This window comes from Taudactylus pleione, unplaced genomic scaffold (assembly GCF_031769625.1).
Source record: "Taudactylus pleione unplaced genomic scaffold, aTauple2 ptg000019l, whole genome shotgun sequence".
Lineage (NCBI taxonomy): Eukaryota > Metazoa > Chordata > Amphibia > Anura > Myobatrachidae > Taudactylus > Taudactylus pleione.
Window position 1 is genome coordinate 30,648,413 of NW_028284421.1, and position 26,035 is coordinate 30,674,447.

Consider the following 26,035-nt stretch of genomic DNA (forward strand, 5'->3'; position numbering starts at 1 on the left):
GGAGGAGAGAAGATGGGAATCGGGCATTTATCAGGAAACACACACCTCCAAACATCCATTACCCAGCAGTAGTTTCATTTTCCCAGCAAGAACAGACAGGAGTCAAATTAGGAAATTAAAGTGGCCGTGGAAAAAATTCTGGTAGCTGCCTTATGTGAATGGGACCAACGAACTGTAAGCAGGTCCCCCAGAAAAGGCAGGATTAGGACATCATTATCTCTAGAGACATAGGCGGTAAAGCAAAGCTACAGCAACACGTAATGGTTCATGATCCCAAACCCTCCAATAGCTAAAACAAATTGCTCCAGAAAAACAAGCTCCTTTATAAAACTGTCATATATTAAGGCTTTACCCTTTAATAAGCAATGGTAAAATCAATACCTGCTGGCTGTAGAAGTGTTGCTTGGTACTCAAAAACCTGGAGCCCCTGAATCGCAGTTATATTAAATACTAGCTGATGTTCTCCCCTCCTCTCTCCTCCATCATGGTCAAACAGAGGTGCATAGTGTGACCAGATTTCTGCGACTAAAAAGCACATCAACAGCTGAAATTCATCGCCAACTTGTCAAGGTGTATGGTGATATGGTCATGCCATGGAAACAGATTTGGGAGTACTGCACTGCCTTTGCTAACAGCAGGACAGCCGTTCAAGATGAGCAGCGATCCGGCCAGCTGAGCACATCCACCACAGATGACAATTTGTGCCCATTTGAAGGTCTGACAGACACATTTGAGTTAGGGATAATGCTGATGAACTGAACATCTCAGTGGGTACTGTGCACAACATTGTACATGAGCAACTGGGGTACAGAAAATAATTGTTCATGCTGGGTACAAAAGCAACTCACAGAAGTTAACAAAAGCAATTGGATGGAATTGCCTCCCGTGCACTTGCCGCGGTACCATGAAGAGGGAGAGCAGTTCTTGCAGCGTATTGTTACTGGAGATGAAATGTGGGTGCATCATGTGAAACCAGAGATGAAGCAAGAATCCATGACATGGAGATACACATCGTCCCCACCTTAAAAAAAAAGTTCAAACAACTTCATCAACAAAGAAGGTCATGGCGACCGTGTTTTGGGACCATAAGGACATGCTTCTTGTTGATTTCCTCACCTAGGGATATACTGTGAATGCTGTCCACTATTGTGGCTTATTGAGTTGGTTGCGGCGGGCAATTTGTCGAAAATAACCTTTGCTGCTGCAAACAGGAGTCGCATTGCTGCACGATAACGCCAGGCCACACTCAGCCAACTGCACGCACAATTTGTTACGGTGCTACCATTGGGAGATACTGGACCATCCTCCCTACAGCCCTGACCTGCAACAGAGTGATTTCCATCTTTTTGAACTATTAAAGAAGCACCTGGGTGGCAGGTGATGCGCAACAGACTGAGGTTCATCAAACCGTCATGTCCTGCTTGACATTGATTTCTTCTGTGCCGGGATAGATGCCTTGGTGTACTGATGGAACAAATGCTTAGACAAGTATAGGGACTATGTGGAAAAATAATCTGCACCAAAGCCATACTATTGATTATATGTATATAGGAGAGTTGAATACATGTACTCAATGAGAGGCATTGTTACCTTTGTCGAAGCTGAATAATTGGCTGACACAAGTTCAGTTTAAGATTTAATCGCGGCGACGCCATCTTGCGAATGGCCGCAAGACGCCATCTTGAAAATGAGATCGCAAGACGCCATTTTGCGAATGGCCGCCTAAGCGCCATTTTAGATAAACTCATATTTTAGTACATGTGGCGATAATACTAATAGCACCATGCGATTGCATTTCTCATCATTTCCCATACGCACATTAATACACACATTGCGCTGTTAACTAGTCGCATATTAGCGAATGCATAGGACTTTGTATGAAACCGCTGTTTTATTAGTTTTATGCGCACGCATCTGCCCCAAGTTAACTAGCGTCCTTATTTCAAACCCTGAATACCCACACATTACATATTCACACATAAGGTTCAATAAGCTCTAAAGTATATGATTTAAGTTTGTTCAGTTAGTTTAAATGCTGAGAAATAAAGTAATATTTGATAACTAAGGTATTATACATGCTAAACAAGTCATGTTTGGAGTTGTACTGATGCGTATCCTTTTTACAGTATTCCGGTGTTATCGGTGGGGAGATCGCATCATGCATTCCCGAGTTATGGATCGCAGAGCCTACAAGCAACAAAATGTATATTTTAGAAACAACTGTTAGGATGATACAGGAGGCGTGAAGAGGAAGACCCCCAGCTGTTAGAGGCAGGGAGAGTCTGTTTGAACTAGCCTGTTAAATGTGCTGTAACAGATGCTTCACCCCTGAGAACCAATGACATCAGCAACAAACTTCCCTATTGTCCTGTTTATTCTGGGGGGGTATAAATATGAGTGCACGAACGCTGGTTCTGAGTCTTCGTGCTGAATGCTGAATGACGAGGGGTCTCTTGCTGATGCCTATCTCTGAGTCAGGAAGCGCCTGCGTACGTATACTGTACTTGCGGTCTGTAGAATTTCCTTTTGCACCTAAATTGTGTCTTGATCAATTGCGTGTAACTGTCTGAACTTTTACCTGAATATCACTTGTGTTTTGGAACCACAGATTCCACGTCTAAGTCGTTATTTCTGGTATGACTGCGTACGCAAATTAGCGTCATCCTTAGAAGGTATAGGCAGGACATTAGAAGGTATAGACAGGACATTAGAAGGTATAGGAAGGTGTGTATAAGGTTCTGATCCAGGATTGTTACCTTATTTATTGAACCACTCTTGTACTACAAACTATAATATTTAGACCAAAAGAAAGTATATATTTGAGAATCTATCTTAAATAAATTGTATTATAATCTGCCCTTTTACTTAAACCAAAATAAGAGGTGACAATACCCGACTCAAAAATGTACTAATGTAAATATAATAATGTAATTATTTTCTTGGACTATAAGAGACACCGAGGACACACAAGCCCTCACTTTCCTTGGTGATAAGATACTGTATATGTTTGTTTTGAGAGCTTCTAGTCCTGTGGCCTGTTGATGAATATAGTATTGTCTAGCGAAATATGCCATAAGATGATAAGTAGTGCATTTAATTTTGTACAAACTGTCCACCTTCTGCATACATATATTCATTTCCTTCACTCCAGAGGCCAAGGAGAACACTTACATTAGAGGATTTATAGGTTCTCAGACATCCAGACTGAGATGCACACACAACCCTTGATGTATAGCGTACACTTAGTGCTGGCGATACCATGAAGGGAGAATAGGCCAGTATGAGAACAATGAGAGATTGTTACCTGTTGCTGTCAGGCTGGTGAGGATAATAATAATTATATCATGTCATGGATTTCTTGCTCTCATTTAGGGGTATATTTACTAAAGTGAGAGTTTTTAAAAGTGGAGATGTTGCCCATAGCAACCAATCAGATTCTATGTATATAAAAGCAACTAGTGAATCAGGGAGTGGATACAATTGACATATTCAATATGTAACCTCCCTTTACCCTCTAAGGGACACCAGGTTACTAACTCCTATGTAATCTCTTTTTACCCAACATTAAACTCATGTTAAGTGGTATACCTCCAATTACTATTCCAGTGCCTCCACCCAAGCAAAATTGTAAGGCTTGCTTGGGAAAACCTATTACTTATGAGTATGATGAACAGTGCACAACAATGCATAAATATAATCTGGGTATAACACTATTTTGTTAATACCACCTGTCTTTTCTTCTAGGCTACTCCGTACATATGAACTCTGTGCTCCACCCTCTCCAGGTAAGTAATACATAGACAGTATTAGTTCAGGTTAACTTAAGAAAGGTCAGATATACACATTGGCTTTACATAACTTCAGTATATTATATCTAGGTCTACAGACACCACAATTTACATTAACAATTACCATTAGCTTAACAGTGAATGAGAAGCAATAACCTTAGCAAACCATCCTAGTATATAGGCAGTATAGTCCATACAGAATTATGTGTAATTACACCAGAGACCCAGACCTATTCTTTCTCTTGACAATAGCGCTAAAGGAATTTTCCCTTGTACTTTACAATACGTCTCCTTTAGTTACTCTCCTGTGTGTTGGTTTTGTTATATGAAGTCCTTCGTACTCACTTAGTAGAAATATTATATATATATATATATATATCCATCCAAGGAAGTCATGTACGTAACAAGAACAGAGGGCACTCACCAATAGCAAGTAATTTATTTTATTCCATATCTCACATGGGTGAATAACCTTAATCGACGTTTCAATCCCGGAGGACCTTTGTCAAGATAATCATCACCTGTATTTAGTAGCCGGTAGTATCACCAACACACGTGTATCACCCATGACATCATAACATGTATTAAACACACAGGCCCCAATTTATACCATACCCATTACCGCAGCGCGCCTCATCCCACGTGCAGCACATCACGGAAGTGACAAACACTTCCTATCACATGGCTCAGACATCACACTGCGTCACAACCGGTTCCTATGCAACCACTGAATGCTAATCACGGACACACTACGCACACATTACAATAATACACTGGGTCCCCGCGCGTTGCTAAGCACCAGAGAAGCCACTGATTTAGCACATAAAACCAGTATAAAGTAAGTGAGACTTATCTATTTAAGTAACAGCCAAATAAGTAAGCGTTAAATATAGCAGCCCTGATGAGCATACCAGGATAATATAGACAACATTATATGCCCAGTGTTCAGGCGCGTTGCTATGCAACCCACGGATACCAATCACAAACGTGCAGTGAACACATGTCCAATTGATCTGCACATCCAGTGCGCTATGTCCAGGCGCGTTGATAAGCACCAGAGGGACAACACATCTAACACTCAGGGTTTCTATAACGCTGACACCGCCAATTAACATGGCAATTACCCAATAAGCAAACATCAAATATTAAACATAGCGCCATTGATATGCACATTAGGGTAGTTTGCACAATATTATACATTATATCTTATAGACTCAACTATATTAATCACAAGTGCAAACACACATAATCCTAATCATAGCTGGTATATAAAGGCATGATATAAATAAGGGCCCATGATACATAATAAAATACCAATACAAATATAGAAATACATATTAAAAAAAGCTGCAGTCCAAAAAAGGGACTAATATGATGACCCACTGCCAGTGTAGAGAACATTGTACACTATCTCAAAAACATAGTCATTGGATTGGACTCATTTAATCCACGCGGAGTTTAAGTCCCAAGACGAAATATCCACTGACTTTCTAATTTACGCAGTCTGAGTACCCGATCTCCTCCCATTATAAGGGGTGGTATCCAGTCAATTAGTCTACACCTCAGAGTGGCAACCTGATGGTTCAACTTCCAAAAGTGTACGGCAACCGGTTTGTCTGATACTCCTGAGGATAGGGCTTGGCGGATGGATAGTCTATGATTAGCCATCCTCTCTCTGAAGCAACGTGTGGTCATGCCCATGTATCGAAACCCACACGGGCATGTGAGTAGATATATGACATGATCCATAGTACAGGTTAATTTATACTTAATCTTTATCTGACACCCAGTCAGAGGATGTGGGAAAGAGGGACCCATCTGCATAGCGTTGCAGGTGACACAACCCATACACCTATAACATCCAGGTTTCTGGCTATATAGCCAGGTAGGCGTGTGTTCTGGTGTAGGTCTCAATGTAATCCTCAATAACATATCTTTGAGGTTGGGTCCTCTTTTATAAGACATCATGGGTGCTCGCATACCAACAGCTTCCAACTTTTTATCTGACGAAACAATAGGCCAATGTCTTCTCAATGTTTTCTTGACCAAAGGTGTCTTGTTGTCATATGTACTGACATATATCATCCGATCAGGTTTATCCACAGCATTTCCTCGTAATCCCGTTAAGGCATAACGGGCTTTGGCTTTGGCGAGGCACCTCTGTATCACATCTTTTTTATAGCCCTGTTCTTTAAATTTCATCGTCATCTCGGTCAGTTGTTCTTCCATTCTCACATTATCTGTGTTGTTACGAAGGACCCGAAGATATTGTGAAATAGGTAGACTTTCCAATAAATTAGTCGGATGAAAGCTCGTAGCGTGTAAGATAGTGTTCCTATAAGTGACTTTCGTGTATAGGGTGGTTCCCAGCCGATGTCCATCTTTATAAATTGAAAGATCTAGAAAATTGAACTTCACATCATCAATTTGATAGGTAAATCTCACTGGGTTGTCCCAACTGTTCAAGTGGGCCATCATATGAATAAAACTCTCTTGAGTGTCACTCCAAATTAAAAATATATTGTCTATGAATCTCTTGAAGAAGAGTATCCTGTCATGGAACCGTGGGAATCTCTCAGTAGACTCATACTCCGCCATGTAGATGTTTGCATAGGCCGGAGCGAGATTACAACCCATCGCTGTTCCATACATGAAGGAATTATTACTTAAAATAAATTGCACCAATTCCAATACAAATTCAATCGGAGGATGATTGAATCCTTCATCAGCTCTCCAACTTCTAGTTAGTGATGTGCGAAGGGAATCAAGCCCTCCTTTGTGGGGAATTATAGTGTACAAAGAACATACGTCCATTGTCACCAAATACACACACGATGCAATCTCACCAATTGCTTTCAATTTCACCAAAAAATCACCCGTATCTCTAATGTAGCTCATATTGTTAACCACAATAGGTTGTAACAATGAGTCTACATAGACTGCCAGTGGTTGTAGTGTGGAATCCCTAGCAGAGATTATTGGCCTACCTGGTGGGTGCACCGGATCTTTGTGCACTTTAGGCAATGTGTAAATAATTGGACTCACCAGGTAATCAACCCTTAGATAGTCAGCCAACTCCTTCCCCAACCAGCCATTGAAAAATCCCAAATCTATCAACATATCTGCTTTGTTCTTAATCTCCTGCATAGGGTTATAGTGCAATTTAACATAAATGTCCTCATCAGCCAACTGTCTTAGGATCTCGGCATTGTAGTCTGACCAATTTTGGACCACCACAGCTCCACCCTTGTCAGCCAGTCTAAACACAAGGTCAGCATTGTTACGTAGGGAGCGTAGGGCCAACCTTTCATCTTTAGTCAAATTATCAAATATACGAGGGCCCCGATTGTTAGTAACATCTTGTTCAGTCAATCTCATGAATGTACGGAGACTAGGATTCGTGGATTGGGGATCAAAAGACGACGGCTTTTTCAATCTATTGTTAACCTGTTGTTCACCTTCAACACCAGGAAACAATTCCTTTAATCTGATCTTATGTCCAAACCTATAGTGTTGAACCCCCCAATCAAATGCATTATGCTTAAATGTTGGTACAAAGGATAAACAACGGGACAAAACACTAATTTCTGGTCCCGATAATGGGGTGGACGACAGGTTAAAAACAAGATCTAAATCCTTCTGCGTCTCGCCCTTCTTTTTGTAACCACCTCTCCTCTGGTGTGGCCTGTGCCTCTTTGTTGTCGAGTGACCAAACTTGGTACCCCTAAAAAACGACCAGTAGTAGTATTCTCAGTATTATCTGTATCAGATGTAGACACAGGGGAAACAGAATCAACAGCTGATAAAGCCACTTGTCTATTCGATCTGAAAACCCTCGATGTTTTTCTAGTACCAGTATCACCAGTGAGCCACCGGTATACCGTATGATTTTTATAATCGGTGTTAACAGTGTACGTTTTTTTCTTTTAAATGCCACCAAATCCTTCTTATAAGTCTCAACTTGTGCAGATAATTTATCCAACCACTTCTCAGATTTATCATTAGCCAATGTCCCACTATGTAGACTATCAAAGGAAACAATTTCCGCCTTAGTTTTTCTTAATTCAGAGCCCACCTCTTCAACCACTAAAAGGATTAAATCTAGGGAGCATTTATTAAGAACGGCGCACCAACGGCTGCAAAAGACCGGATTATTGCGGCCGATGGTGGGCACGTTAGCAATCCTAAACCCTCGGGGAATCTGTTTGGTCCTGAAATATTCGGACAAAAATTGGCCATGTAATTCTAAGTCTATCTCCCTACGCTTCAATTTAAAAAATCTATAATAGAGATCTATTGTCGTTTCAGCTGGTAATCCTTGAAATTCAAACTGATCAAATAAACATTTCTCAGCATCGTCATCAGTTAGTGAGAGAACTCCGCATTCTGCTTGTGCAAGTAACTCTTCATCAAGGAAACTAGATGCCCCTTGAGACATCCTTAGAAAGTCTCTAATACCAATATTTTACTATAATAAATACACAGACGATATACTGGAGTGACACCAAGAGGAGTCTAAAATACATCAAATACAACCTAAAAAGAAAGCATCATATTTGAAAAATACAATAATTACATGAAAAGATGCCAAAGGCAAATATACCACATGTAGACAAAAAACCAATATGGATGACGGGTGTCAGGATAAGCAAAAAATTCCATAAAAAACAGAATCCAGCCAATATAGAAAATCCAGTGGTCCTCCACTCACGTCCAATAAATCCAACAGCAGGATGCAGCCTCCCAAGACTTAACAATAAGTCTTATTGTTAAGTCTTGGGAGGCTGCACCCCGGCAGTTGGTGTCCACTATATCAGGGGTTATATCCGAATGGAACAGAAGGGGGAATCTGTTAACTTGGACTGTGTACGTTGCAGCAATTGACGTCGGGAAGTACAGCAAAAATCAGGTCAATGAGCAAAAGTAATTAGAAGATTCTACTTAACATTTAACTAGCACCTTCTAGAAGATAAAAACTAGAATCTGATTGGTTGCTATGGGCAACATCTTTACTTCTAAAAACTCTCACTGTAGTAAATTTACCCCTTATTGTTCACAGTGTGGGAAAGATGTAAAACCTAGATCTTATCAAGTTTCATGAACCATTGTGTCATCACATGATGGTTCTTTGATTCCTAGACATTACATCAATGGTTTAAAAAACTGTGGGGGGGGATAGGAGGATACACGTAAAAGGGAGAGAAGGGACAGCGCACATAATAATGATACAATACAGTAGTCAGATCAGAATAACCATTAAGGTGCCATATCTACAATACTGTGCAGCAAACAGAAACATTTCTGGGAACAATATTTGCGCTGAAAGCAGCAATTTCATTGGGTTCAATGATTGGGCTCTATTCTCAGTAGTCGTCTAGGAGCATGTAGAGCCTATTCCGCCTATGATGCATCCATGCCTATTGTGCTAGGTCATTAGAGAAGAGGAGGCTACAGTGGGATATGGCTTGCTGAGGGTTTCCATCACAAAGTTGTATTGAAATCATGGAAACTACTTTGTGAGATCAGGTTTGCTGGAGTTTTCCTGTATTTTAACTATTGTTGCCCTAGTGGCTATCAAATGTAGCCAAAGACTTATCTGTCACATTGCGGGATTTAGGCAGGGTACAGGGTGGAAGTGCCAGTTCAGGTGAGGGATTTATTATACTGTGACTGAGCTCACTGGTTAAATGTAAAATTTCTGGATAGTATGGAGTTTAAGTATTTCCTCAAAGAGATGAAGGGAATTGTACAGAAAGGTACATCATCTTGGGGATCAGCATCATCTGCAGTGGTATAGTGGTGGCGTCATGGTGTGGAGATAGTTTTCTTGGAATACATTTGGCCCCTTCATACCAACTGAGGACTGTTTAAATGCTACAGCCAATGGCATATCAATGCCTTGTACTTTCTCCTGCCAGCGCCATATTCCCATATTCAGGAAGATGATGAATTCGCAGATGATAAGAAAGGCTCTGTCACAGTTGCAGAGTTTTTGCTTTAACTGCGCAACTCTTTCCCTCCGAAGATATCACTGGAAAGATTGTGGCTGTGAAACATTAAATAGGTGAAGGGACACTCTTCCGCATCACTGGAGACCACTAAGCACTGCAGTTCTGGCACAGTTTGTGTGGTGGAAGCCCCCTTGGACCAAGGGGCCCATATGCACCGCTTGCCCTGCACCCATTAAAAATACACCTATGGCCTCAGCCTATTTTATTATAATTATCCTTTCTTTAGACCAGTGTTGGCTAACCTTGACACTCCAGCTGTTATGGAACTACATAACCCAGCATGCACTGCTACAGCTTTGCTATTAGGGCATGCTAAAACTGTGGCAGGGCATGCTGGGATATATAGTTCCACAACAGCTGGAGTGTCAAGGTTAGCCAACACTGCTTTAGATGGTGCCACAAGGGTTCAGTAGTGCCTAACAAAGTAAATAAGCAAAAACAAGAAAAAACAGTGCCTTACAGTGCAAGACAATGCATGGCAGGTACATGGTTTAGAAACAGTAACACTCAAATAGGTAGCAAAGTGGTAGAAACAAAGAGTTAGGTGCCATTGTAAGGAGTTTGGAGTAGATGATAGTATAAGTAAGGGAAACAAAAATCAGGGGAGAGGGCCCTGTTTGTCAGAGCTTACATTCTAAAGGGAAGGGCCAGACAGACTGGGGTGACACGGATGGGGTAAAAATTGAGCTTGGGGGAGTGGGTTAAGATGAGGATAAGATGGCTTTGGTGTAGAATTAGGTCTTGAGAGCCAATTGTACTTTTGTAGAGAGTTGAGAGTCAGATAGGGAAAGGCAGAGAATTCCTCCTTACCCTTTCGTAATCACTTTGTCTCTCCTAATGGACATCCTCACTCTCCCATGTGAGTGGACACTAATTTGCTCTGATCTTCACTCACAGCTGTGATAGCTCTGATTACACCAATTCCTTATTCCCCCTCTCTGACCATCACTTTCTCGGTTTTAACTTATCACTCACTCTTTCCACCTCTGCCTCCCAAGGCTACCATCACTAAGCGAAACCTTGAGGCTATCGACACCATATCCTTATCCTCCCTGTTCGACTCACTTCTCTTTCCTATGGTCGCTCTCTCCCCCACCCTGAACAAGCCACTTCCCTATACACTACATACTGTACCTTACTTCTGCTTGACTCTGTTGCCCTGGCAATCACTACTCACCCTTGCAGAGCCACACCTCAACCCTCACACTACAAATGCACCAGATACCTACAAAAAATAGTTCATGTATCGTAGAGCGTCCGTGGAGGAAATAGCGCTCCTTTGCAGACTTTCTCCTTTTCAAATATATGCTCTCTACCAACAGTACTGGCCATTCTCTCTCTAAATAATAATTTTTCATGAACTTTATCTCCTTCCAGACCTCAAACTCTCATTGTCTCTTCACCACATTCGAATCTCTCCTATGATCCCCAGCCCGCCCACTCCTCAGTTATCTGCCCATGACTTTGACACCCACTTCACATCTAAAATTGACTCCAAACATCAGGGCATCACATCCCGCCAGACCATAAGCAGCCCATCCCCTCCTTTCCTAGAGTCCCCCGCCCCAACCATCTTATCAACAAGAGATATGGTAAGAACTTACCTTTGTTATCTCTGTTTCTATGAAGTCCATAGGGTCCACAGGGTGCCCTTGGGGTATAGCTGGATCCTGGATCCTCGGGCACCACGGAGTTAAAGCTTTTAGCTGCTCCCAGGATGCACTTGGGTCCATCCTCCTCTATACCCCGCCCCCGAGCCACAGGCACCTCAGTTGGTAAGCAGCCCAGGCCGGAGGAGGAGACGAAACATAGAGAAGGAAGACTGGAACACACAAGAACCATACTCTCAGAAATGGGAGATGGAAAACCGGTGACCAGTCACAGAGCCCATATGAAGCCAGGTGCGTCAGGGCGGGTGCCCTGTGGACCCTATGGACTTCGTAGAAACAGAGATAACAAAGGTAAGTTCTTACCATATCTCTTGTTTTCTACTTCAGGGTCCATAGGGGTCCACAGGGTGACCTTGGGGATGTCCCAAAGCAGTCCAACTAAGGGCGGGGACGCTCCTGTGCTGATAGGAGAACCCGGCGCCCAAAGGATGCATCCTGAGAGGCAAAGGTGTCAAACGCATAGAACCTCAAAAAGGTCTGAATGGAAGACCAGGTGGCCGCCTTACACAGCTGAACAGCAGAGGCGCCACGGCTAGCAGCCCAAGAAGGGCCCACAGACCGAGTGGAATGAGCCTTAACAGAGGCTGGAACAGGTAAACCCTCCTGCATATAAGCCTCACTAATAACAGAACGAAGCCAACGGGCTAGAGTCTGTTTGTTGGCAGGCCAACCACTCTTGTGAAAACCGAAAAGGACAAACAATGAATCAGACTTCCTCACAGAACTAGTCCTGTCCACATAAACCTGGATTGCACGGACAACGTCTAAAGAAGCCTCCCCAGCCGAAAGATCAGGCGACTGAAAGGCTGGTACAACAATTTCCTGATTAATGTGGAACCTGGAAACCACCTTTGGCAGGAAATCAGGACGAGTGCGAAGCACCGCTCTGTCCTGATGAAAAATCAGAAAAGGGGAACGACAGGAAAGCGCCCCCAAATCCGAAACCCTCCTGGCAGAAGCAATTGCCAAGAGGAAAACCGTCTTAAAAGTTAGCCACTTGAGCTCCACTGACTCCAAGGGCTCAAAAGGAGAACCCTGTAAGGCCCGAAGAACCACCGCCAAATCCCACGGGGCCACAGGTGGCACAAAGGGAGGCTGGTTTCTTAAAAAACCCTGGAAAAAGGTGTGTACGTCCGGCATAGAGGCAATCCTGCGCTGGAACCACACCGACAGAGCAGACACGTGCACCTTCAGTGAGGAAAGACGTAATCCTAAGTCCAAACCCGACTGAAGGAAAGCCAGAATACGCGAAACCCGGAACACCTGGGGATCATATCTTCTGACCTCACACCACTGAAAGTGTGCCACACTCTGTGGTAGATCCTCGCGGAAGTAGGCTTGCGCGCCCTCAGCATGGTGGTAATAACGGAGCTAGAAAAGCCCCGAGACCTCTGAAGAGCCACGCCGTCAAAGATAGTCGACCCAGATCCGGGTGAAGACAGGGCCCCTGAGACAACAGATCCCGTCGTTGAGGTAGGAGGTATGGAGCGTCGATGGACAGGCTCCGCAGATCGGAGTACCACGGCCTTCTGGGCCACCAGGATCAGTGTGCCTCCGTCATGCTTGAACTTGCGCAGGACCCAAGGCAGCAGAGATATCGGAGGGAACAAGCCAGGCGAAACAGCCATTTCACCGACAGAGCGTCTATCAGACTTGCGCCTGCGTCCCTTGTCCTTGACCCGTACACGGGCAGCTTGCTATTGTGACTGGCAGCTCTAGCAGCCCCCACTTGTCCACGAGTAGTTGGAATACCTCTGGATGAAGCGACCATTCCCCGGGATGCACGTCGTAACGGCTGAGGAAGTCCGCCTCCCAATTGAGGACTCCCGGGATGAAGACTGCCGAGAGAGTTGGAAGATAGCGCTCCGCCCAAGCCAGGACGCGGGACACCTCCGACATCGCAGCTCGACTGCGAGTCCCTCCCTGGTGATTGATGTACGCCACCGTAGTGGCGTTGTCCGACTGCACATGAACGGCCCTTCCGTGAAGAGCGGTGCCGGACGACTGCAAGGCTCTGTACACTGCCCGCAGTTCCAGGATGTTGATGGGAAGAATCGCTTGCTCCACCGACCAACGACCATGAAGTGACAAGGAGCCTGTCACCGCCCCCCAACCCCGGAGACTGGCATCTGTCGTGAGCAGAACCCATTCCGGGATCCAAAAGGGGCGCCCCTCGAGGAGATGAGCAGTCTGTAGCCACCAGGCCAGGAACAGATGCACCTCCGAGGACAACACCAGCATCTGAGAGCGGATCCTGTGTGGCAATCCGTTCCATTCCGAAAGAATCAGCCTCTGCAGGGGCCTGGAATGGAACAGGGCAAACTCCACCATGTCGAATGCCGACACCATGGACCCCAAAACTCTCATCGCTGAGTGCACCGACACTCTGCCACTGCTCAGACAACTGTGAATCCGCAGCTGTAAGGAGGAGACCAGCAGGGCCCCCAAATGAACCATCTGCTGTGATGGGATGAGGGAGGACTTCTTCCAGTTGATCAACCACCCGTGCGCCTGTAGACAAGCTACCGTCAGGTGGAGATGCTGGATCAGTACCTCCGGGGAGCTTGCCAGCAAGAGGAGGTCATCTAGATACGGTAGCAACTGTATCCCCTGGCTCCGGTGAGCCGCCATGACCGCCATTACCTTGGTATATACCCTTGGTGCCGTGGAGAGGCCAAAGGGTAGAGCCCTGAATTGGTAGTGGTTGTGGAGAACCATTGGTGCGATGTTGCCATAGGCACATGGAGTTAGGCGTCCTGGATATCCAGGGAGACCATATAATCCCCCGGTTCCATCGCCAGAATGATGGAATGCAAAGTTTCCATCCTCAATTTGGGAACCCTGAGAAATCTGTTCGGGGACTTCAAATTGAGGATGGGGCGATGAGAGCCATTGGGTTTCTGCACCAGAAACAGCGTAGAGTAATACCCCATCCCACGTTGAGATTGTGGTACGGGTATAATGACACCCGCCATCAGCAAGGCCTCTATGGCTTCCTGAACCTGCAAGGCCTTGGTTTTGTCCTGAGAAGGACTCGTGCAAAAAAACTGGCGAGGCGGCCTGTGCCGAAAAAACAGGGCGTACCCCTGGGAGACCACTTCTCGCACCCAGGCATCCGTGGTGGTATTGTGCCAGCACTGGGTGAATTGAAGAAGTCGGCCTCCCACTCTGGGGTCCCCCAGAGGGAGGCCCATCCCATCATGCAGAAGGCTTATCTTCTTGCTTGGAAGAAGGGCGCCTAGCACTCCAGGCTTGCTTCTTTGGCTTTGAGGCGGGCTTGGTTGCGGACTGCCTCGGGAAGGACTGACCCTTTGCCTTGCCCTGAACCTGAAAGGAGCGAAAGGCCGAGCTCCGGACCTTAGCAGGTGTCGTAGCTGAAGGGAGGAAAGCTGACTTGGACTTTGCCAGGGTATCTACTATTTTGTCCAGGTCTGGACCAAATAGTAACTCTCCATTAAAAAGGTAAGGCCTCCAAGCCTTTCTTTGAATCAGCGTCTGCTCTCCAAGACCTCAACCACAAGGATCTGTGAGCAGACACTGCTGCCGCCGAAACCCTAGAGGTCAGCAGGCTAGCATCCAAAGATGCTTCTACAATGTAGGAAGCGGCATCTCTCATCTGTCCAAACAACGCCCTCTGGACATCCGGAGCTTCATCCGGAAACGTATCCTCCAAGGCGTTGGCCCAACCCTCAATGGCCTTGGCAACCCAGGAGATGGCCATGGACGGCCGGGCTACAGCCCCTGAGAGAGAATAAATAGACTTTAGACAAGTTCTAGATCCTTCAGCGAGGATATAGATGGCAACGGCAAAGTAGCACTCCTGATGAGGCGTGTTACATGGGAATCAACCACAGGCGGAGTTTCCCATTTCTTACAATGCGCCTCCGGAAACGGATAATTGGACGCCAACCGCTTCTGTGGCAGGAATCGCTTACTGGGCGTCTGCCAGGCCATCGCCATGTGATCCGTCAACTGATCAGACAAGGGGAACGCTGCAGAGGTAACCTTAGCTTTTTTAAAACTAGGATACCTTGACTTGGGAGCGGGTGCCTCATCCTCAATCAGAAGAATGGCCCGCACCGCCCTAAACAGAGCCCGCACATTGATGGAAGACTTAGTGTCTACCTCCTGGACTGAGGCATCTGAGGCTGAGTCATCTTGCACCTCACCATCATCCGAGGACCCCTCAGAGTCCGAAAAATGCGCAGCCTGCGCCATAACTGTGCGTTTAGATGCCCTGGAGGGCACGTCACTGCGCAACATCGACTGAAAAGCCTAAGATGCTGCCGCCAAATTTTGGACAGTGTGGGAAAGCGCATCCACCCAGGGTGGAGGAGCTGCCACAGGAGTTTGAAATGGCACCACAGCCTGCTGCGCCACAGGGGTGGACTGTATATATATTGGCAACCCCGCATAGGGACCAACAGGCTGAGACCCCGGAGGAGTCTGCAATAATTGTGGGACACCCGGGGAATGGGGGATGGTAGGCTGGGGCAACGTCCTAGTAGGGACGGCAGTCGGAACCGACAGACGGTACGCGATAGACACCAGCACCTGGGAAAACATCGCCCATGGTGGCTCCTGCGACATAGGAGGTTTAGACGCACCAGGGATCGCCTGGCACCGTCCGCACAGGCCGTCCTGTGACAAATCCTCCCTATCCACTCCTGCAGAACAGTGCCTGAAGGAGAACAATACCGGAGCCACGGAGTGCTCAATCTCCTCCTCAGACATGACAGACTATATAGTTAAATATACAGTCATGACATAGGAAGAAAAACTTGCGTACTCACCAGTGTGCTGGACAACAGCCCACAATATGGTACTGTGTAGCACACCACTGTATGTGACGGACCTCACAAATACGTGATTTATATAGGTGAGGTCTGTAGAAACGCCCCTCCCCCGCACACCTGTAGGGCTAGTAGGAGAAGGAAAGGGATAGGTATAGGCTGACAGTAAGTAGAAATTAGCACAGACAGGCAGCACTAGCAGAAGTCACATACCATGCAGGAAGATATACTCACTGCACCTTTCCACTATAATCAACCTGCCCAGGTTCAGTGTCTGGGAGGGCTATAGTGCTGTGTACACTGTCCTTGTCGGGGGAGAGGTACACAGGGGGACCGGTCCGCGTGCTCCCTGAAGATCTGCGCTGTCACAGAGAAAATGGCTGCCAGAGACCTCAGAGGAGGAGTGGCCCGAGTATCTGCAGCTCAGCGACGCCAGACTACGTGCTGAAAGGCGCGCTGAGCTGAGGGGAGGAGCCGCTAGACAGGGAAGGCTTCCTCCCCTGGCTAGCATATTAACCCCCAAGGTTGTCGGCATCCCGCTTGCCGTTTATTCACCCTGGTGGTCTAGTGGTCTGGCGGGGTATGCCTCCACTGGAGGGGGAGCCCGCCGCCACCGCTAGCGCCCCCGGTCTGTCCCCTAGAACCGGGGGCATGGGACTGCATTTAAGAGGAACCCGCGCACCGCCGCTAATCAGCGGTGCGCGGCTTACCTTGCTCTCCCCGGCGTTTCCGGCAGCAGTCCCGGGGGAAACCAGAGTCCGGCTAGTACAGACTCTGGCTTCCCTGCCGCGATCCCCAGTTCAGTGCTGGCGTCGCAGCGCCAGCAGGGAGAAGGAGCGGCAGCGTGGGCGTCTGTACAGACAGCCCATCGCTGCCGCTTTGGAGAAAAAAACTATAGTTAAAAAAATAAATTAATTTAACTATGTTAAAAAAGAAAAGCTTTAGGGGGCAGCCCCCCCCCCTCGCAGGGTGACCCGAATCCGGTCGGGCACCATCTTAAACTGAGGTGCCTGTGGCTCGGGGGCGGGGTATAGAGGAGGATGGACCCACGTGCATCCTGGGAGCAGCTAAAAGCTTTAACTCCGTGGTGCCCGAGGATCCAGCTATACCCCAAGGTCACCCTGTGGACCCTGAAGTAGAAACTGACATTTTTCACCCCTGTATCTGGAGATGAAGTCATAGCCCTCATACGGTCCCCCCCTCCCATTTACCTGCCCACTTGACCCCATGCTCTCCCGCCTCCTCCACTACCTTTCTCCTGTTGCATGTTCCCATCTTATCAATCACTCCCTCACATCAGATACTAGCCCCCCTGCACTCAATCATGCATTTGCCTCGCCTATTCTTAAAAAATACGCCCTTGATCCTAACACTCTCTCTCCAACTACTGTCCCATCTTTGTCCTCCCATTTGCTTCCAAACTCTCGCCCAACTTCATTCCACAAATGCATGCTGCCTCTCCTGCCACCTGATTACTTCCTCCCACTCCACGCCTCCAAGATTTTACCAGTGCTGCCCCTACCTCTCTAATTCTCTCTCGCTCCGGCTATCCACCTCTCTACAAAACTTTGAACGCTCAGTGCACACCCCATCTGTATCACCCCAGTCTGTCTGCCCCTCACCATTAGAATGTAAGCCCTCAGGAGCAGTACCCTCTTTTCTCATGTGTTTTTACTTTCCCTTACTTAAACTATGATATATTCCCTACAACAGCAACAAACCCTTGGTTACTGTCGGTCTGCTGCTTGAGTGTTATGATTGTGGATTTGTTTAGAAAACATTTCCTTGTCCTGCATCGTTTTTGTACTGCAAGTCACATTTTTTTTTTTGTTTTGCTCATTTGTGGCGCCACAAAAAATTAAGGATATAGTCAAATAACTCAGGTGCACTTTTATATAAGGAAACAAAGAAACTAGGAGCGGCGGCACGCCGAGGCTTGAAGAATTTATAATAATGCGTCAAATACACAGACAACGTATCGGGGCTCACAGGCCTCTTTTTCAAGGTGACAAGCCTCAGAGTACCGCTGCTCCTCCCTTACATTTGTGGCCACCAGTTTAAGCAGGATTATCAGGAATCACAGCTGACCGTTCTGACAATCCCATATTTGACACTACATATTTAAAACATCCTCCTACTTTATTGTAATATATAGTATATAATCTATGCTTTGATGATAAAAACATAAATCTTATTGGAATACTAGTTTACAATCGTCTGTGCTTGTGTAACCAATTAAAGAAATGACGTTACATACAGTAGATATTGTACAATGTTTTATTTGGAAACAATACTGTATATCTATGGTTTATGAACAAATAGTAGCTTATGAAACAGGAGACCTCTGAACTATAGAAAAAAATATGACTCAGTATACATGTCTGCCTCAACATAACCCTTTATTCAGTATTTAATTAGTACACCTGACTATTATACATATGAGCTACACATTCATTAGTGAGTAAACCAAATCTATGTAGATGGTATATAAACATTAATGCTGAATATACAATTAAGAAGATTGGATTCTCACTGTCATTATTTATACAGATAATGGTGTCATTTGTTGATGGGATGCGAATAGTACTCCTAAACCTATTGTTAGATTAGAGAGCTGAATTTCTATAGTTTTCTTTTCCAATTTATGTTCGTCACATAAGATATCTTGTCTCATTATATGCCGACTTATCCCAATAATACAACAGATGGGTAATAAGAGACCCGTAATTTTGGATAAAGATGGAACAGATATTCTACTTCTAAATTGCTCAATAAGTATTGCAGTACTATAAAGGTTATCGGTTATATAACTATACCATCATCACCTGATAAGTAACAGTCTGATTAGATTTCCTGAATTCGTGAGCAAATAATTTTCATGTAAATCTCATATGGGAGATAGTGTTCCCGCTAGGCTGTTTTATCGGGATGCTGCACCCTGCCCTCATTAGCAGCGCCCCACTAAAACAGCCTGCAGGTGCTGTCCCCACCCGCGGGTTGCAGTGTCCCATGGGAGGGGAAAACTGCGGTGTAGCGGTCGTCTGTGAATGGATGCCAGGCGCATGCACCCAGCATCTATTCACACAGACAGCAGCCTGGCATGTCCGTAAGTACCGGGCACGTCCCCAAAAGTGATTAAAAGGGGGCGCCACCTAAGTACACGCCCCCTTTTCCTTGGCCACACACTCTTCGGCGCAAGCAGGCATGCCCTTTCTCTAGGTCCGGCACCGGTCCTAGAATGAACACTAATACAGTTGTTACAGTGGTGTGAAAACGATTTTACCCCTTCCGGATTTCTTTTATTTTTGCATATTTGTCACACTAAATTTTCTCAGCTCTTCAAACAAAATAGAATACACGATAAAGACAAACTGAGTAAACACAAAATGCAGTATTTATCTTCTCAATTATTAAAAGAAAAAAAATTATCTAATCCCTTTACCACCCATGTGAAAAATTGTCCCCCTAAACTGAGCAACTGGTTATGCCATCTTTATAAGCAACTGCAACCAAATGCTTCTGATAACTGAAGATTAGTCTTTCTCATCGCTTTGGAGGAATAATGCCAGACTGGTGTAATGGTGCATACACACGGTCAGATTTTTCTTCAGATCTGAACGATAACGATTTAAAATCGTTCAATCATTCATATCTGAAGGAAAATTTGACATATCTGTCAGATGTACGATTTGAACGATGCGCGTTCCCGATGGTCAGATAACGATATCTGACATCTGATGTGTTTGCACTCAGACTTGGACGATTCCATTCAATTTAATACAGTCAAAAATCATTCAAATCTTTGGTAAAATCGTTCAATCATTCATCTGACAGATCTGACAAATCTGACCGTATGTATGCTCCATTAGTTTTGTGCCAGAGGTAACGGGACCATGTCTTCCAAAAAGTAACATTTTTGAATCAGTCCACGGAACATTAGCCTAGAAGGCTTGGGTATCATCAATGATTTGATGCTGGATAACTTTTTTGGGCTTCAATAAATGAAATTATCATTTAAGAACTTTGTTTTGTGTCTACTCAATAAATATGCAAAATTATAAGACATCAGGAAGGGGACAAAAATGTTTTCACGCCACTGTATAATGGGTATCTAATTTTTAAATCATTACATTTGTGTTTATCACCTTACATATGTTTGTTTTATTTAATCGCTTTTATCACTTCGCAATTACCGGTCTACTTAATTTTTTTATTTCTTCAAAATTGAATAAGTTATATGGTGCACCCGTTAAAGTCGTTATCGATATTTTCCAGTCGGCCATGCCGCATGGCCAACCGGACAATATCACAAGCGGTGCCGTGCAATTTAATGAGGGACTGAACAAGAGATCACTCCGTTCTTCATTACATCGTTCTAATGTGTTCCACGCGTATGAAATATCGGCTGCCATATCACCTGGGTACCCATCGTCTAGTGTGAACCCAGCATAAGTTATTTTTTATAAGCTTGCCAGAAGTGGGGACATTGGACAGGATTACTACCAGGTTTCTCCAAGAGAGGAAAATCAAAGTCGACAAGTATGCTTTACATGTTGGAAAGCACATTAAATCCAAAGATTTATCATTGAAACACAGAAAAATACCATGTGTAATAAATACAGGCCAAATGTTCCCTCAGTCATATAATTAAGACATTAATTAGATAAACTGCAGTATTTTAGGGGGGGGGGATGGAAATGGTTAAATAAACGATGAAAGTGATTATAGGATATATGGCTGGCAACATAAGGTATGTGTGGGTAAATAAGACTACAGCCTTGAGGGAATGAGCTCCCAAAATAACTCCCGAGGGAATATGTAAAATTCGAATTATCCCAGATGCTGTCAAAAACCCAGATAGGGGCTAATCATATAAAACTTGCGTATCATCAGGAGTTATTAGAGGAATAGATGTTCACTATTGCTAGTAAGGATAGAAAAGCCCTATATTGAATAATTTATATTTTAAAAGTCCTTATCCTGGAATGTTGAGTCTCCCATATCGAAATACGGAATTATTTTGGCATGACTAAGATAATGACACCTCTGATTTTTGATGGTTCAATGTACACAAACTTTGTCTAAGGCACGTTATTAAAAATATTGTATAAAATTACCTTCAGGCTGTGCTTATAAGATGTATATGAAACATAAATGAATTTCATGTATGTACACAAACTTTGCTTGAGCCACAAAAATATTGAAAATATTGTATAAAATGACCTGCAGGTGTGTGTATAAGGTGTATATAACACATAAATGCATTCTGTGTGTATATTGGGGACCCATTCCCAAGATATTTCATTATGATATGCAATTATTCCAAAATACGGAATATTCCATTATACAAAATCCCCTGGTCCCAAGCATTTTGGATATGGGAGACTCAACCTGTACTCCAATACAGTGGACAGGCAGTATCAGTAACAACTACGGTGATTAAAATGAACAAGTCGGAAATATATGCACACACACATAACCATAGTACATGCATGAAGTATTGGTATTCCAGCTACAAACAGATCAACACTGTACAAAAATTTTAGCCAATAAAAAGAACATATCAAGGAGACAGTTGTGGTCATTATAGATGTACACGGGACATACATGTTTGAGAGTTAAATCCCCTTGCACAATGGTAACTTAAAAAATGGTAAACTATAAGGTTATAATTTTGTGAATAGATAATGTTTAAAGGTTAATGCAACATGTATTCTACTATTTTATTAATATTGTTTATATTAACAGGTATATTTATTTACCACAGTGTTTCTTGATGCTAGCACATTCCACTGTTATCGGAAAAAACACATTAATCAAGCAAGACAAAACGATGGACAGACGGACTTATATTTAATATTATCATTATTTATAAAAGGTGATGCAAAAGTTCGATAGCACCGTATAAAAAGGATAAAACTGACAAAAACTAACCATTAGATACGGTCTTTTTTTTTGTTTGTTCTTTTTGTTCTGGTTTTTTGTTATTAAAAAACAAAACAAAAACAGTATTTAATGGAAGTGAAGCAGTCATACACCTTAAGAATATCTGTCCAAACAGCCAGCTAGTTGTCTGGTTAAAACAAAAATCTGGTAATGTATAGGAGCAAAAGAGAATCAGCCATTTGCTCCCAAAAAAGACAGAAAATCAACAAAAACAGTCAGACAAATTGGTTAAATCAAACAGATTTACCCTATGTTTGTCCATATTTCAGATAATCTAAAGGTGCATGGCCAGCATTAGACTTTAATGATATGTCTATTTAAAAAATACAGAATGCACAGAAATCAAACTTTCCAATGAGAATATAGTTCCTCCAAGCTTGAAAAGAAATGTCAGAAACGGTCCACTTCTATTTAAAGAAGAACGATCTCCAAAATTATTAGAAAAATAAGACTTTTGAACCCCTTCAGAAAGTAAAACAAAAAGGTACAACCAAACTTATTTTTTTTATCACCTCTATGCAACTTGTCTTGTTAATATGGCCGCAGAGTTACAGTTTTCAAAATAAGGCACTATTAAATACAAAGAAGGAATCGATAAGCCTGCTCTCACTCTAAAGTGTGAATTAGAAAATAATATGGTTTTAATGCAAAATCACCTCACAGCCTCCTATTTTATGACACCTTTAAATAAAAAAGAAAAATAGCATTAATCAAAAATTATTTGTTTACCTTTATAGTGACACAAAAACGATTGCCAATAGCATCAATAGTCTCCTTTGCATTTATAAAAAAAATGTAATATAATTTATTCAAATTACCTTAATGAATTTATCACAAAAAAAACACTTCTAATTGATAGAATTTCACATAGAATTTATTTTTCTAGTATATTAAAGGGCATTTTTCTATACGCACCAGAATTTATGTTACTATACATAAAGCTCTGCAAGTTGTAGCAGTCTCCAAGAACTTCTGCATCCAATGGCAAGCAATAAGCAATAGAAATCGAAATAATTCAAGTATTTTTTTTTGTCAAAACAGATGATCATGGTATGCTATCATGTACACATGCAACCATGTGCCTTACAAGCTACCTACCTTTTTCAGCAGCTTTCTGCATGGCCTCTTCAATCCGCTGTAGCTCGCGCTGCTTTGCTTCTTGAAGATTTCTTTCCTCTTTCTCTGCATCATATTTTATACCTGTGATGAGCAAAATACACCAAAAAGATCAAATTCCAATTGTCTATTTTTAAACAAATTTTTATAATTTAAGTTTCGGCATGTCAACATTTACTTGAAGTTTAAATGTGCAGAGAGAAGGATCAACAACCATTTAAGTTTGGTATTGGGTTCTCAGTACATGAAGCAAAGGACAGGTACAGCTGAATCTCTTCTACCTAGCAGTGATAGACACGGCCATGATATCTAAATGTTTCACCAACTGGCGGCATATATACTGCAAATAGCATACGAGATAGGATGAGATCTGTGGAACACCACATGGCAGTGGCACTGGTAATGATGAGTATACATCTGAAGAGAGAGAGACCTATCTGTGAGAAATTATTTGAACCAGCTATAATGACTGTGCCATCAACCCTTTTGCAAATACTAAAGCATATATATATATATATATATATATATATATATATATATATATATATATATAATATCTAACATTCAAAACTATTGAAGCTGCTCCTTATAAAACCTGTTTACAAAAATGTAATAGGAGGAGAGACCAGAGACATGATTCTCCTGTACCACACTGGGAATGGCCTCTGCAGAAGGGAATCCCTATATTAAATCATTATTTACAAGACACACATCAAAGCCCCAAAAACAAAACAAAAAAAAAACATTTTATCTTAACCAAACTTTACATAAACTAAATTAGGGAGTAGATTTGCAACTCTCAGCACTACCCTCTCCCTCTGAACTGTAAGCTCCCATGAGCAGGGGCTTCTCTACACTTTGTCAACCTTGTCCATACTTGCCTACATTTGAAAAAGCATTTCAGGGAGATTGAGAGAGCAACACCTACGAGTGCGGCGGTAAAGTGGACGTGTACTGCTACATCTGGGAGGAGGGTCATAAAATTGATTAACATTCAAATGTAAATGAGCCCCAGAGCAGTTCCTAAGATCTATGTGTTGACGAAAATGCACTGATACTTTTCAGAAAATGCATGTAGCCATAGAATCATTGTGCCTTATACCCAATGCAGGAAAATTATACTAATGATCCGTTTCTAATCTGGGGGGGGGTTTTGTTTGCTTTTTTAATATAACAGCTATAAAATAAGGATAAGGTGCACTCAGGGAGATTACTAGGCTCTTCAGGGTGTCAGGGAGATTGCTACTATTTCAGGGAGATTTGGCAAGTATGACCTTGCCTGTACATGTTTTTATGAACAATTTTTATTTTGTAATATTTACAACTGATTGACTTGTACTATAAAGTTTTGTAGAAACCGACAAATATTGATGAGGTTTGTCTTTAAAAATTAAATACCTTTATTTACTATATATAACATTCTCATAAGACATCATCACTTTTTTCTGATTCAAATCTCATGATAAAGAAATAATAATTCAAAAAGATTAACAAAAATACAAAAATATATTAAACAGATTGTATACTTTTTTAAAACAGAGTGGGTCCTGCAGGACGCATGGGGTTCCCTGTGTGCAGCGCCACAGCAGCCAATCACCGGCGGCGGCATCTCCTAAACCAATCGCCGCCGGTGGATTCTCCTTACTACAGCGCTCATAATCCACCCTGGTGCTTGAGGCTTCTCCTTTCTCTGTCTCTTTTACAGTTGCTGCCCGCTCCTCGCTTACTCAGAGTCTTAGACAGACTCAGTCATTCTCCCTGTGCTCTAGGCTCAGGTCCCTCTCCCTCACTCCACTCTGCTCCCGCCTAAGCCATAGCCACTCTCCACTCACTGCGCATAAGCCTCCGCACTGTGGGGATGTCAGACCCGGACGGGGGAGGTGTCTGCCGAAGCATAACACTACGGACCCGTCGGTGCTGGCGAAACACATGTATTTCCCATTTACCCTGACTGTTAACTGTTTGCATCCTCCACCTTACCCCCAGCACGGCTTGTCCCTAATCTCCTCTTTGCCCCAATACTGCCCCAGCTATCTACCCTTGCCTCCTCCCTACACCCGGCACTGTCCATCCCTAACCTCCTCCTTGCCCCCAGTAGTGCCCTAGCTGCTATCTACCCTTAGCCCTTCCCTACCCTTAGTACTGCCTGCCCCTAACCTCTTCCTTGCCCCAGCTGCTATCTACCATTGCCTCGTTCCTACACCTAGCACTACCTGCCCCTAGCCCCCTACTTGTCCCAGCACTGTCGCAACTAATGTCCAAAGTTACCCCTCCCTACCCCCAGCTATGCCCACTGTAACTCCCCTCTAGCCCCAGCTCTACCCCAACTTCTACCTACCTTTACCCCCAGCTCTACCCCACATGCTGCTTGCCCTTAACCCCCTCTATCTCAACTGCTAAGGGCCCCCAGGATAGTGCCAGCTGCTGCCTGCTCGAACCGCCCCCCCATAATATGTAAAGGGACCTATAAACAATGGAGTAGGACTCCAATTTTTTTCATTCAGCGCGATAACTGTACTTCCATTTAATTTCTACATACTACAACAATTTGTGTCTATTTGTCAATGCTGAACAGACAAGTGACATTTCTGGTATTCCAGAGGACACAAATATTTTGAAGTATTGTTCAAGCTAGACAAGTTTTATTAGAAAGAAAATCATATAGTGAAATATGTATAGGTGCCCTGTTTTATATTTAACACCAAGTAATT

The 26,035-nt window shown here is 43.6% G+C and overlaps 1 protein-coding gene across 1 annotated transcript in view; it reads right to left on the reverse strand.

Moving 5' to 3' along the window:
• Nucleotides 1-26,035, reverse strand: part of VPS13C (vacuolar protein sorting 13 homolog C) — a 452,448-nt gene that overhangs the window by 362,330 nt on the left and 64,083 nt on the right. The window contains exons 5-6 of the mRNA XM_088446402.1: nucleotides 23,307-23,408; nucleotides 23,124-23,180 (exon numbers count right to left, since the gene is read on the reverse strand). Of these exons, the coding sequence (XP_088302528.1) occupies nucleotides 23,124-23,180; nucleotides 23,307-23,408 (159 nt within the window). The remainder of the gene's footprint in view (nucleotides 1-23,123; nucleotides 23,181-23,306; nucleotides 23,409-26,035) is intronic.